We start from the raw sequence: 15,574 nt of genomic DNA, 5'->3' as shown, positions 1-15,574 counted from the left end.
TTTTTTTTTTTTTTTAATTTTATTATGTTATGTTAGTCACCATACAATACATCATTAGTTTTTGATGTAGTGATCCACGATTCATTGTTTTCGTATAACACCCAGTGCTCCATGTAGTATGTGCCCTCCTTAATATCCATCTCCAGGCTAACCCATCCTCCCACCCCCCTTCCCTCTAACACCCTCAGTTTGTTTCTCAGAGTCCAGAGTCTCTCATGGTTCATCTCTCCCTCAGATTCCCACCCCCCTTCATTTTTCCCTTCCTTCTCCTAATGTCCTCCATGCTATTCCTTATGTTCCACAAATAAGTGAAACCATATGATAATTGACTTTCTCTGCTTTACTTATTTCACTTAGCATAATCTCCTCCAGTCCCATCCACATATTTAATATTTCTGGCACTTTTCATATATATATATATATATATTTTTTTTTTTTTTTTTTTAAGATTTTATTTATTTATTTATCAGAGAGAGAGAGCACAAGCAGGGGGAGCGGGGGAGCCGCAGGCAGAGGGAGAAGCAGGTTCCTCACTGAGCAAGGAGCCCGATGCGGGATTCGTTCCCAGGACCCTGGAATCGTGACCTGAGCCGAAGCCAGATGCTCAACCGACTGAGCCACCCAGGCAGCCTGGCACTTTTCATATATTTAAAAAAAATTTTTTAAAGATTTTATTTAAATATTTGTTAGAGAGGGCATGCTCATACACATAAGTGGAAGGTGGGGGGAAGAGGGAGAGGGAGAAACAGACTTCTTGCTGAGCAGGGAGCCAGATGTCGGACTTGATCCCAGGACCCTGAAATCATGACCTGAGTTGAAGGCAGACACTTAACTGAGCCACCCAGTTGCCCCCATATATATATATATTTTAATTGAAGTGTAATTAACATACAGTGTTACATTAGCTTCAGGTGTACAGTATAATGATTCTAAATTCTATACATTTCTCCACACTCATCAAGGTGAGTGTACTCTTAATTCCCTTTATCTGTTTCACCCATTCTCCTACCCATCTCCCCTCTGGCAGCCACCAGTTCGTTCCCTGTATTTAAGAGTCGGTCTGCTTTTTTGTTTGTCTCCTTTTTTTTGTTTATTCATTTATTTTGTTTCTTTAATTCCACATATGAGTGATATCTTATGGTATTTGTCTTTCTCTGGCTTGTTTCCTTCAACATCATACTGTCTAGGTCCATCCATGTTGTTACAAATGGCAAGATTTCATTCTTTTTTATGGCTGTGTAATATTCCATGGTATATATATACTGCATCTTTTTTATCCATTCATCTGTCAGTAGACACTTGGGTTGCTTCTGTATCTTGGCTATTGGTTATAATGCTGCAGTAAACATAGGGGTGTATATATCTTTTTGGATTAGTGGTTTTGTTTTTGGGGGGCAAACACCCAGTAGTGGAATTACTGGATCATATGGTAATTCTATTTTAAATTTTTTGAGGAACATCCATACTGTTTTCCACAGTGGCTGCACCAATTTGCATTCCCACCAACAGTGCATGAGGGTTCCTTTTCCTCCATATCCTCACCAATAGATTGTATCTATTATCCTTTTCCAAATATATTTTATGCTTCCTTTCCCCCCCAACTCCCCCATTTTTTTTTTTTAAAGATTTTATTTATTTGAGAGAGAGAGGGCAAGCTCATGAGCAGGGGGAGGGGCAGAGGGGGAGAAAGAAGCACACTCCCCAATAGCCCGGAGTCCAGTGTAGGGCTCGATCCCAGGATCCCAGGATCATGACCCAAGCTGAAGGCAGACACTTAACCAACTGAGCCACCCAGGTACCCCTCCCCCAATTTTCTTTATGGGACATCAGTTATACATATGTTGGATTGCTTGATTATTTCCCACAGGTCATTGAGATGTTCAGTTTTTTCAGTTTTTTTCCTTAGTGCTTTATTTGGCATATTGCTGTTTCTTCAAGTTCACTAATCTTTTCTTCTACAGCTGTTAATCCCATGTCATGAAATTACCATTTTAGACATTGTACCTTTTTTTCCCTGGAAGTTATATTTCATTCATTTCTTCTTTTTAAAGATCTTATTTATTTGAGAAAGAGATGATCCCTTTTCTTTGAATTCTTGGTAATTTGTATTGAATGCTAAACATTTAAAGAAATAAAAATGATGGAGACTCTAAATGATAGCTTCCTTAAGAAGGTTTACTATCTTTTTCATGGACATATCCCTTTGGTTTGATTGAGGCTGCTTTATTTCTGGTGCCTTTTCATGGTGTCAACTGAAAGCCTAACTTTTTTTTTTTTTTTAACCAGGGCATCTTGTCCTTGATGGGCTCTGTATGCCAGTTTTTGGCACCTTAGCACCATGAGATTGCTGAAGTATGCTTTAAATCTGGTTTTTCAAATCTGACTCTTTGCACGCAAAACATAGGCCCAAACGTCAGCAAATGCCCAGGGGGAAATTGTATATGGAATGTCAGGTTCACCACAGTACATTTCCGTTCTGCCTAAAATTTTGGCTCCTAAAGTCTTGGCTGCATTAGTTGTTCTCTGATGCCTTCAAATAGCTTTTTGTATTTTATTCAGCTTTTATAGTTGTTTTTTTTCTGCATAAAATTTAGTCTGATAAAATTAATACACCATAGCTGAAGCAAAATCCCAGTATTATTTTCATTAATTAAAATTTCATATTATTTTAAAAACATTTTCAAGCTCACAGAAAAGTTGCAAGTAAAATGCAAATAACATTTTGCCATAAATCATTTGAGAGTAAGGTACAGACATGATTTTTCATCACTCCTGAATTCTTTGATGTGTATTTTCTACAAACAAAGGCATTCTCCTACATAACCTGTTAATAACCATCAAAATAAGGAAATTAATATTGTTACATGACTGCCAACTAATCTATAGACCCTATTCAGGTTTTTCTAGCAATCTCAATGTCCTTTATAATAAAGCAAAAGGATCTAGTTCAGAATCATATGTAGCATTTAGTTGTCATATCTCTTTAGTCTCTTTCAGTCTGGGATAGTTCTTCAGTCCTTCTTTGACTTTGATGACATTGACATTTTTGAGGTTTATAGTCCAATTATTTTGTAGATTGCTTTTCAGTTTGGATTTTTCTGACGTTTTCTTATGATTAGATACAGGTTATCTGTCTTTGGCAGAATATCATAGAGGTGATGCTGTGTTGTTCTTACTGTATTCTATCAGATGACATATGATTTTAATTTATTTCATTATTGGTGATATTAATGCTGACCACTTGCTTAAGATGTCAGCCAGGTTTTTCCACTGTAAAGTTACTGTTTTCTCATTTGTAATAAGTATTTATGTGGGGAGGTATTTTGAGACTATTCAAGTATCATGTTCCTCATCAAACTTTCAGTTTATTCTATTACTAATAGAGTCATGGGTTTCTGTTTTACTCATTGGCTTATTTTATTAGTTATCTTTTGCTGCATACCAAATACCACAGATTTAGTGGCTAGTAATAACATGCAACACACATTTATTATCTTGCAGTTTCTTTGGGTCAGGAGTCTGGGCATGGCTGACGTGGGTCCTCTCCTGCAACATCTCTCGTAAGGCTGTAGTCAAGGTGTTGGCCAGCACTGAGGTCTCATTTGAAGACTTGATTGAGGAAAAATCCACTTCCAAGCTTACATGTTTTTTGGCAGAATTTTTTTCTTCAAGGGTCACTGGACTGAGAGCCTCAATTCCTAGCTGGTTGTAGGCTGGAGACCACCCTCAGTTCCTTGCCACATGGACTACTTGCTTCATTAAAATATCCACGCTGAGAAGGCAGTAGTGTCCCTTAGCAAGATGGAAGTTACAATGTAACTTAGAAGGTATTAGGCTGTCCCACACTCAAGGGGATGGGATTATACAAGGATTATGAATGCCAGGAGGTGGGGATCATTGAGGGCCATGTTAAAGTTTGCCTACCACAGTTATAATCCATTATTGTCATTATTTATTTTGATGTTCAATTTGTCCCAAATTTAGCCTGTGAGTGCCTTTCATGCTGGCCCGTGTGTCATCTTGACATGTCTCCATCACCCTTTGAGTACCACAAGAACATGTTCTATGCTCATCTTAAACTTTTCCTTGCCCAAGTCCTGGAATCAGCCATTGTTCTAAGCAGTTTAGAGAGTGATATTTAGGATCATTAAATGTATTCATTGCTGTTAGCTTGTTACTTGTTAGTGGGTCTTCTCAGTTGATAGAGCTGGGGGTGTGTTTTTGTGTACATGTATCCCCTGTTTTATACCACTTTGCTTTTACAAAAGACCTGCTTTAGTACCTGTTTTCACTATCCAGAAGAAATCTGAAGGGGATTTTCACTTTCATGAAAAAAGGAGAAAAGTGAAAATAGCATTCAGTGTTTGTTTTGCGTAGAGGCAGCATACACCCTGAGCAGTGAGAGTGGCACCGCCAAGCTCCTCTGAGAACCACACTCACATCCCAGCATCAAGGCTCCATAGTTTGAACTGTGTCTGTGAACATCTGTGCTTTATCTCCCTTTATTTGGTGTGTCCATTAGCAAGATGTGTCCTAAGGTATCAGAAAGTCGTTAAGAGAGGTTATTTTTTGGGTCTGGGAACACTAAAAAATATTTCCATACAAATTAATGGCAATTCCTTCCTTGCTTTATGCCATTTTGGATTTTGAAAGTTTTCATAGGAACACTGTACTTTTCTCTCTTTTTTTAAAGATTCATTTATCTATTTCAGGGAGAGAGCATGTGCACATGCGCGTGCTAGTGGGGGAGTGGCAGCAGGAGAGAATCTTCAAGCAGACTCCCCGCTGAGTGGGGAGCTTGACATGGGGTTCCCCACGACCCATGAGATCATGACCTGAGCTGAAACCAAGAGTCAGATGCTTAACCTACTGAGCCACCCAGGTGCCCCAGGAACACTCTACTTTTGGATGGCAAGGGAAACCTGTATTTGGGTACACATACACATATATCATTTACCTAGAAATTTCTCTATGTATTGTAAGCTTTGAGCTCACAATAATTTCTTCAATTCTAGTTCAGTAACATAGGATTCATTCTATTTTTCTTCCTTACTGTATTTGTAACTCTTTTTTGATTAGGAGAAATCTTGCTCTTACTATCCTCAGTATTTGATCTATCTTCTTATTTGATCCATCCTCCTATATAGCTCCTCTCCTATTGCTGTTAGAGGGCTCTTTATTCCCTGCCCCATACTCTATGTGGATGCTTTCCTTACCCCTTTGGTTTCCCACTATTTGCATTGGGCTCTTCTCCCACTGGGTCTGAAACACTGTATTGGGTCATTGCCCCTCCACCCTGCTTATGCCACTGGGTCTGAAATTCAGTGCTGGGCTAGTATCCATCCCTTCACTCTCAGTGAATGTCTTCTGCTCAGTTTGGGAACCCTAGCTGCCCTGCCCCCCTGCACTGCCCTGCCCCATCACATTCCTCATCATACTGCTCACTGCCATTCTGGTCCGCCATGTGGAAGCCTTCCTCATTCCACTAGGGCTGTAGTACCCCATGTCAGGCCACCCTCTTGTGCAGATTTTTTCCCTCACCCAGCCTGGGCTCTCAAGCTCTATGCCAGGCCTCTTCCACCTCAGGGACACCTTTCTCATACCTCTTGGACTCCAAAAGCATGTATTGGGCCACTGCAACCACGTCTACCACTCAGCTTGATGCCTAGTTAGCCTGTACTCACTTAATGGCTGTCGAATTGAATTCTTCAAGTAGGAAAGGAAACAAGGGAAGAGGAACCAAATTTTATTTAAAAAAAAAAAACAACTCACTAGTATTTTTTTTTTTTTAAAGATTTTATTTATTTATTTGACAGAGAGACAGCGAGAGAGGGAACACAAGCAGGGGGAGCAGGAGAGGGAGAAGCAGGCCTCCTGCCGAGCAGGGAGCCCGATGTGGGGCTTGATCCCAGGACCCTGGGATCATGACCCGAGCCGAAGGCAGATGCTTAACCGACTGAGCCACCCAGGTGCCCCTCACTAGTATTTTTACAGCAAATGCTTTAAACCTAGCACATCACAACTTACACAGAAATCAGTGATTCCCATATCTATATAATTCTTACAGGTTTATAGCCAAGCTTTCATTCCAAATTTTTACTCATATACCAGAGGTGTATTATGTCATATTAATGATTTCTGAGCTTATCTAGCTCACTTTCCTTCCTCTGTGTCTATCAGTGTTACCGCCATCCTTCTAGTCATTCAAGTTTGAAAACTCATAGTTATTTCTGACTCATCCTCCTTCTTTCCTTATAGTTAGTTAAGTCCTATTAAGTCCTTTTTAAGTGCCATTTTTATGGGGCACTGTCCTAGGTACCCAGAATATCTAGTTTTGAATCCCATCTTTACTGCTTGCTAGGGTGCCTATCAACTTTTGTTAATTTATTTAACCTCTTTGGATCTTATTTACCATGCTAGATTGTTTTGCAGTGAGTAAGATAATTGTGGAAAGAGCTTTATCTAATACTGTTCTAGTAAGACCTTCCAGTCTGGTAAGATTGGTCTTAGTAAAGTAACCATTATTATCTTATCAGTATTCTTACCTATTCCATAAGTAAAAATTGCTTCCTTCTTTTTGGTATGTAGCTATAAGTGATCTCTCATCATTAAGCTCACATTTATTGAGTATCTACTATGACCAGATACTGGAGATAAAAAAAAGATATGACTCATACCTCTGAGGAATACAGTCTGGTAGAAGAGACAAATATGTAATTAATTTACATATAGTAACAAGTGCTACAATAAAATTAAAGCCTGTGTCCGAACTTTTCTAAATTTTAATTAAACTTATATAGCAGCTACTGTCAAATACAATTTAGTATGTTATTGTATTTTCCTTGCAGTTACTGTTTGTGTTGGTTAATTAATCTCCCTAAGAAAGAGTACTTGAGAGCAGGTCTTTGTAGTGGTGAGTCTTTGGGTTTAGGGGAAACAAACACATTGGGGTCTTCTGTTATTGCCATATGGTCACTGTAACTCTTCTGAACTTGAGTTTACTGTTAAAGTGAAAATATTAATAACTCTTTGACAGGGTTTGTAATCATTAAATGAATAATGTATTTAGAGGGTCTAGCACAGTTTATGCCTGATAAATTTTGGTTCTCCTCTCTTCGTACTCCATGTGTATCCATTCTGGTAAAGAATAAGTATTTGATTGACGGATGACTTTATTGATTCTATGGTCTGCAGTTCATAATGGCTTCCAGAACATTTTCAAATACAAGTGACATTCATGGAAGCCTTAGTAATGACATCACTTTACATTTTTTTTTTCCTTTGCATTCTTATTTTAATTTTACCACAACCTTGTGCAGTAAGGCTAGGCAGACATGACTATCCTATCTGACAGGTGAGAGTTTCATTTTTGAAGTCGTTGAACTAAATTGGGATTCTTAAGAGGCAATCATTGAATTTGTATAGGTAGAGTCTGAATGTATTACATGGCCTGTGGAATACTGTAGTTCTCTTGGACTGACTTTTTAGTTGATATAGTAGTAAAAAGGGAATTCTTCTATTCCATGGCTTAAGGATACACAAACTCTCAATGCAGCAATCTTTTTATTGTTGATTATTATAGCTTCTATTACTCCTAGAAGTTGACCAACAGGGACCTGAGTTTAGGAGATTTTGTCATTCAGCTTTCATGTAATAAATGCTGAGGCCAGCCCTTTGCCTGCAGGGCCCTCTATCAGTGAAGAGGAACTGTGACTTTTCTCCCGGCAGCCAAGTAGGGGGAGGAGTCGAGGTTTTCACTGTTCTCTGTGAAAATGAATTTGTGCTGTTGAACCTGAAGGGCACTAGATAGTATATTCTTCTTGAAGCACTGGAGAGACCCTTTGTTGCAACATTTCAATCTCTTTCTGATTCTTCCACGTAGTAGAAAGCATGTTCAAGCATTTTTTAAAAATGCTGTGTCTGCTTCTCAAAAGCTAGTAAACTTATTCAATTGGATAACAAACTTCAGTTGTAATAAATTATTATAGTCTTCAACTTTCTTTGATTTTGCAAAGTAGAGTTAGTTGGAGTGAGGTCAAGTGGGAATGAGCTGACAAGACAGATATGTGCTGTGTAGACAGGATGAAGGCACGTGTGTGATCCAAACTTTGTTGTAGCTTTTGATAGTGCAGGAGAAACATTTAAGGAATAGGTTATTCACAGTCCTTTAACAGTTAATAGAAGTTAAGTATTTAAACGTGAGAATGTATTTGCTAGATTGCAGTTTAGTTTAGAACCTGCTTTTTTTTTAATTAAACATTTTTTAAGTGTAGAGAAAAAACCTTAGAAATTTAAATATTTTGCAGCCTAAATTTTAAGTAGAAAACGATTTGTGCTTTTCAGGTTTTTAAAGGTAAGTTTTAAAGGGGATTACATCTTAAACATGGGAGGACAGAAAAAGTCTTAGATCTTTGTCAGCAATTGATGAGTCAGGATGGCCCTGAAATATACAGAATATATAAGAATAGTAACCAAAATGATGCTCCTTTTCACCCTGTTACTTCTTGCCCAAATTTCTTTTGATTTTCCCCTTCCTTTAGAAAATGCTCCTAAATGTATAGAAGGGAAGGAGGTAGAGTAGAAGTTACAGCCTATTCCATTAATTTTGTGATTATATTTTTTTCTCAGTGTTTTTAAGTGGCATTTACCAGTATGGGTAAGATTAATTGTTACAATACAAACCAATTTGAAAATTAGTTTTTAAATTGAGCTATAATATATAAAATCTTATGATAATGTGCAGATCTGACTATATGCAAGTGCAGTTTTCATACCCACACCAATTGTCTTGTAATAATCGAAAATGCATCCTCTGTGTGGTGTTTGCAAGTTAATGCTATTTTAGAAATCATACCAATATATCCAGTGGCTTTCCTGGGTGTTTGTGGCTCATTATTGATTATAATTTTATTTTGAAATTTTAGTTTAAGGGGATAGGGTAAGTCCTTTCAAATTCCTAGGAGTTTGGTGGAGGAAAGGAATAAATGAGTAAGGAAGAGCATTAAAATGACTAATAGTAAAGAAAGTCATAATAATTAATCAAGGACATACTGCAACAATAACACAGGATCTAATATAGAATGAAGGAGATGAAACATTTCAAAGAGGAATGCCTTAAAAACTTACCAAGGAGTGTTCACAAATATGCATATTTAATAAAAAGAAAGAGATCCTGTAGGTGGCTTCAGTATGGCTAAAAGTGCATAAGCCATCTACCTCTTCTGAAGGGAAGGGGAGAAGTGAAGCTGTCTTCCAGTGCCTGCTGCTTTTTCTTTCTACCATTCCCTTTTTCCTCTTCTTTTTTTTCATTCTCTCTTTTTATTTATTTTCACTTTTTCTCAATCTACTACTTTTCTGAAATTCAGTCCCACCTTCAGAATGAGACTTTCTTATGCCTGGCATCCACAGAACTTTAACCAGCTGCTTAATAATATGCAGTGTCTCTCATTAACCATGAGAGAAACTCACTAACAACAAGTTGTTGTGGTTTTTTACATTAACGATTTTAAACATAGAAGAATTTAAGTTTGAGAGAATGTCACTAGAATGGATTTTTATCTCTTGTTCATTGTTCTGTCCCTCATGCCTAGAACAGTACAAGGAAAATGTATATATACATATAAATAAATAAATACTTGTTGGATGAATGACTAAAAACATTAGACTTAGACATTTTTAACATCATTTACTTATAAAAATTATTTTAGTGAAGAACTTGATGCTTCCAGTGTAGAGCAGTAATAGGAGAACAGTGATTCTTAAGGAAAAACTTTTTTGTCCTGCTCTCCCTTTCTCTTCTCCTTGTTGCCTTCTGACAACATGAGAATCTCTCTTCCTGAGAACTACTGGATAAGACCGAAATTAGTATAAAAAGTTCTAAGGAAAGTTGGAGTAAATGAGAGATGTACATTGGCAGGGTGAAAGGGAGAAGGAAATTACAAGTTCACAGGATGGGACTAAGATGGGTATTTGAACAAAACATCAAGTTAGTTATTAGCTTGAGAGCCAGGGCCAATTGGAAGGACAGAGAAGGTGAGTTAATGTAGGCAGTTGGGAAAGATCAGATCAATAGAGTGCTTGGATTTCATACAATAGATAAAGGGAGCCATTATGAATTATTGGTGAGAGTGACGTGATAGTAAGGTGAACACAGTTATTCTATTTAGCTGCTGTTCGTAAAATGAATTATAGCTTGAGGTGAAGAAATATTGGAAACAGTGAACAAAGTTAGGAGATTGTTGTAATAGTTCAAAGCAGTGTAGCTGTTGTGGTTGGTGTGTTATCCAGTGATGTCTTTAGCAAATACCCTTCTTTGAAGTCTGATGTCTCCACATGACCTAGGGATGGATGGAGGCAGGAAGAAGAGTTCTGTACTTAAGAAGCAATAGGCCAGCATTCCAGTTCCTACTTCTCTACATTCTGAATTCATGATCATGAATAAAAACTTTGATTTTTCTTGGGCATTAGTCACCTTAACTATAAAACGAGGAAATAATGACCTCAAAGCAGGATCTAGACAAAATCTTTATTTTTTTGGAGTCCTTTGTAGCACACTATTCTTACATCAGTTATAGAGAGTGTGACCAATGGATACCATATTTTGTTTCCTAATACTAATTTCTATAACTAGAATAGTTTAAGAATAAAAAGTCCCATGATGATATTCAATACTTTAAGACTTAAAATTTCCAGTTTAATACTACGTGTATTCACTGCTATATTTTAAAATATGTATTGCTGTTTTTATATGTGCTATGATCAGGTATTTAGTTTTTTTAGTACTGTTAGATTGTTGATGGACCAAACCTCAGCCTGGGATACATTTAGAGAAACTTGAAGAATGTAAAAATTCTTCTAAAAGATACAGTGTTTTATAAGACTATGGAAGCAATAACACTAATACTATTTAATTAGTATTACTAGAAATCATCATTTCTACCCTTTTCGCTACTGAATACATTATATGTATATTTATACTCACACATACCTTTTTATTTAGAAGATTTTAATACCAGCAACTTTTTTGGGTTCTTTTTCTCTTTTTCTGTCCTTGTCTCTCTTTCTTTCATTGTTGTTGTTTTCCCTTCTGTTTGGGTTGTCCTTCCCCCACCCCACCCCCCAATCCATCTGGAAAGATGGAAGAGGCAGCTGCTATGGTAACTATGCATTTTGGTTAATGAATAGCAGACTGACAAGATACATAAAACATACGCAAACCGTGCAGAGTTGGCTGCTGTCAAAGCTGTGGGGGTATAACACTTTCTCTTTTCCTTCTCCCCACCTTCTAAAAAAAAAAAAAACAACTTTCCTGTTGTATTTTGTTTTCTAATTTACCATTCCTAATAAGGAAATTACCATGAAGTGTTCTTTTCTGTTTAGTCTTTACAGTATTTCACCCTGTGGTGAATTTATGGGAGATGAGGTACACAGAGGAAAAGAATTGATTAGTTGGATTAAGAAGTAGATTTCCTTTAGACTCATACATAAAAGAACAGAGACAAAAATTTTTTACTATTTGTTTTTTTTTTTTACCTATAACCTCCTTTCTTTCCGCTTGCCTTTTGGCCACTAGTGCCCTTTTCAAGGTTCTCTCCGGGGTTAGAAATAGTAAGTAGTATGTTTCTTGAATATGTTTCTGTCATAAAGGCCAGCTGCAACTGGAATATTGCATTCAGCCAAGCCTTGAAAATTCCTGTAATCTGTGCCATCCTGTCTCATACTGTCCCATCTCATAGTTGTCCTCTCTCTGCAGTGCTCTATGCCCAGGTCTCTGTGGCTGGGCTGCTCCAGCCTGGCGGACAGCATGCCTTCGCTGCGATGCCTGTATAACCCAGGGACTGGCGCACTCACAGCTTTCCAGGTACTTTCTCTGTCTCTGTGGGTTATTTGCGGGCATTAGTGTGTGTGTCTGATTTCATTCGTGTGTCCTCCTTCCTTCCTATGCTCTACTTATGTTCACTTTCTCTCCTTCATATTGCCTGTATTTCACATCACTCAGTACTCCTTTAACGATTCATTTTTAATGTAGACCCAGACTGATCCACTCGTAAGACATTTTTATTACTGTGATTGGTTTGCCAGAATTGATACAGCACAAGTTGACTGTTGGTTTTCATATCTAGTACAAGTATGATAGTGAATTTTAAAGTAATTTCAACCAATAGCATTTATTATGTAATGTTTGCTCTGGACTTACATAAAGCCAAATAATGTAATTAATCAATTAATTACAACCAGTTGCCTTGACACCTTCTTGTGTTTTTCTTATGATTATTAAAAATAAAAAGTACTCTAATTCAGAGTGTCTCCTGGTTATTATACTCCTCTATATATTTTGGGGTAAGATCTGCATTTAATTATCTCTTAATTAACAGGTCTAGTTTCAAGGTGGAAAGGCCTTTTAAGACCTTGAGTACGATACTCAGCTTGAAACAGTCCAGCTGGTCTTGCATGAACTGACAGATTCTAGTTCCTTTAGCCTTTCTTAGAGGCTATTAGGACAATCTAGGCTGTGAGAGAAATCTATAGAGAGAATGGAACATTTGTAGAGAAACATGTAAGAAAGAGCTTGATGTCCATATCTTACAGATTAGGGTACTATATATGGTGATTTTCTTGGCAGAAATGTTATCTGTTCACCTCAGGTATTTGCAGTTTGTGTTTCACATTTAATAGTAATACACAAGTTAGCTTTTTATTTGTTTTTAACCTATGTAGTTCTTACTCTATTTAGAAGAATTTCAAATGCAAGCTGTAAGCAAGCATCAGAATGCTTATGACTATAGTCTTAGTTAAAAGAGAGGAAGTTAAGTATTCTCCATTCCTGAACTGTGCTAACAATTGCTGGTCCTTAATGATACTGTTTTAGTGGTGATAATGCTAGATATTTCTATATGTCCTTTGTAAAACATAATATTAAACTTCCTTTGCTTGTCTTAGGAGATACAATATATGAAAGTGCATAGGCTTCTAGCATTAGTTAAATCACGGCTCACATACTGTCTTTGTCACTAGTATGATCTTGAGCAAGTCATTTCACTCTCATCCTTCTGTTCCCCATCTGTACATGGGACTACAGTAGAGGCATGCAGTAAATGGCTGCTGTTGTTACCATCTTCATCATCAGTAATATTATTGCTGTTGTTGTTAGAGAATAGTGCTATCCTGACAGTATCAATTTATTTCAAGTATTTAAACTTTTGCTACGTGTCATATTGATAAAGTTTCTGCTGTTGAGGAGCTCATGGATTAACCTGTGGGTTTTTAATCTTTTGGAGGTTGTAATAAGTTTAGCCAAACTACAAAGTCTAAGAGAATAGTCACTGGAAGACCGCCCTCATTTCAGACACCAGTTGCAAGTCTAGGAGCCCCCATGACCACATTCATGTTTGATAATTCACTAGAAAGGACTCACAGAACTCACTGAAAGCTGTTATACTTACAATTTAATACAGGGCGAGAATGCAGGTTAAAATTAGCCAAAAGAAAGAGACACATGGGCAGATTCTCGAGGGGACCAAACTTAGAACTTCATCATCTCCCCATGGATTCATGACCTGGCCATAGTACATGATTGCCAACTAGGGAAATTTACCCAAGTCTTTTGTGTCTAGAATTTTTGGGGGGCCCAATTACAAACTGCTTGCATGGCTGACTGTTAGTATCTAGCCCCTTCTGTAGGTCACACTAATGCTTTCAGTCTCCATTTCCTCTCAGGATTGGAACTGATAAAGTATGGCTCAAAGCCTCCACTGTAAGTCACATTTGTCCAGTGGCCAAAATCCTCAGGCAAAGAAAGACACCCTCTTAGGTAAGAAGTTCCCGAGGCCTAGATACCACCTCCCAGTAGCCAAAGGCAGAGGCCAGACCTGTCGCTGGGTAAGGTTAGTTCTTCCCTACACAGGGGTCATGGACTCCTTTGAGAATTTGAAGAGAACTGTTGATCTTAGAAAAATGCATGTGACGCATAGGCAAATGGTTATATGTATAATTATTGTATTTCTATTAAATCACATAACCCCCAGAGTATAAACTCCCAAACTGAAAAATCCTATGAGAGAAATGTGCAGAGAGCCATAAGAATATATAAATGAGGAACCTGATCTAATCCGAGGGTGGGGGTAAGGAAGATCAGGTAATGTTTGAGTTAAGGTCTTGAGGATGAGTAGGAATTAACTAGGCAAAAGGGAGGAGAGGGAAACATTTCAGGCCTAAGGAAGAGGCAATGAGAAGACCCTGGGGACAGGTGGAGCTTGGTGCATTTAAGGACTCTACTGAAAAAAGACTGTTATTTCAGAGAAGGAGGAGAATGGAGCTAGGAAAGACTGGGAAGCTTGATCATGCAGAAATGATTTGTGGGTCATCTTAGCCTTGATGCTAAGAAGAACAGTAAACTGTTGAAAGGACTTAAATACAAGTTTGGTCTGATCAGATTTGCATTAATTTTTCTTATTATTTGTAAAGATTTATTTATTTATTTATTTATTAGAGAGAGAGAGAGAGAGAGCATACACATGAGTGGAGGTGGGAGGGGCAGAGGGAGAGGGAGAAGCAGACTCCCCCATGATGCGGGGCTCCATCCCAGGACCCCGAGGTCATGACATGAGCAGAAGGTAGATGCTTAACTGACTGAGCCACCCAGGTGCCCCCAGATTTGCATTTAGATGTATTACTCTAGCTATTTTAAGGACAATTTCAGTAATTGAAGAGAGAGATGGTGGCAGTTTGGTTTTGGTCTGGTACTCCTTTGCATTCTTAAAAATTATTGAGGACACCAAAGTGCTTTTATTTATATGGGTTATATCTATTGATATTTACTATTTGAAATTAGAACTGAGGAAAAATTTAAGTATTAATTTATTACTTCATTTAAAGTAACTATAATAAACCCATTCTGGGGCGCCTGGGTGGCTCAGTTGGTTAAGTGCCTTCTGCTCAGGTCGTGATCCCAGGGTCCTGGGATCAAGTCCTGCATCAGACTCCTTGCTTCACGGGGAGCCTGCTTCTCTCTCTGCCTCTGCCTTTCTCTTTCTCTCTCTGTCTCTCATGAATAAATGAATAAAATCTTTTTTTAAAAAAAGCCCTATCACATGGTAATACAAATAAAATATTTTAGGGCACCTGGGTGGCTCAGTTGGTTAAGCATCTGCCTTCGGCTCAGGTCATGATCCCAGAGTCCTGGGATCGAGTCCCACATCAGGCTCTCTGCTCAGTGGGGAGTCTGCTTCTCCTTCTCACTCTCCCTCTTTCTCATATAAATAAATAAAATCTTTAAAAAAAACCTTACAAATAAAATATTTTATTAAAAATAACCTTTCTAAAAAAATTAAGACTAGCATTGTATTACATTTTTTATAAATCTCTCTAATGTCTGGATTAATAAAAGACAGCTGGATTCTCATTTCTGTTTCTGCATTCAATCTGTTGTGATGTAGTGTTTTGAATATATGGAGAATATCCAACCACACAGAAATGTAGTTTAAAAAGAGAGAGGTACTTTAATACCCTTTTCAGTTAGTTGTAATTTCTTAAAGATTAGTTGCAGTGTAGAATCTGAAACCATATCAATAAACTT

General features: G+C 37.7%; 1 protein-coding gene across 6 annotated transcripts in view; it reads left to right on the top strand.

The window, feature by feature from the left end:
- Nucleotides 1–15,574, top strand: part of BTRC (beta-transducin repeat containing E3 ubiquitin protein ligase) — a 168,995-nt gene that overhangs the window by 43,045 nt on the left and 110,376 nt on the right. For 3 of the 6 annotated variants that reach the window (XM_036085991.2, XM_036085961.2, XM_036085973.2), the window contains exon 2: nt 11,753–11,860. The exons of the other annotated variants lie outside the window; for them this stretch is intronic. In XM_036085991.2, the coding sequence (XP_035941884.1) occupies nt 11,753–11,860 (108 nt within the window). The remainder of the gene's footprint in view (nt 1–11,752; nt 11,861–15,574) is intronic. 6 annotated transcript variants of the gene reach the window in all.

Source organism: Halichoerus grypus, chromosome 7 (genome assembly GCF_964656455.1).
Source record: "Halichoerus grypus chromosome 7, mHalGry1.hap1.1, whole genome shotgun sequence".
Lineage (NCBI taxonomy): Eukaryota > Metazoa > Chordata > Mammalia > Carnivora > Phocidae > Halichoerus > Halichoerus grypus.
This window is presented reverse-complemented; position numbering and strand designations above follow the sequence as displayed.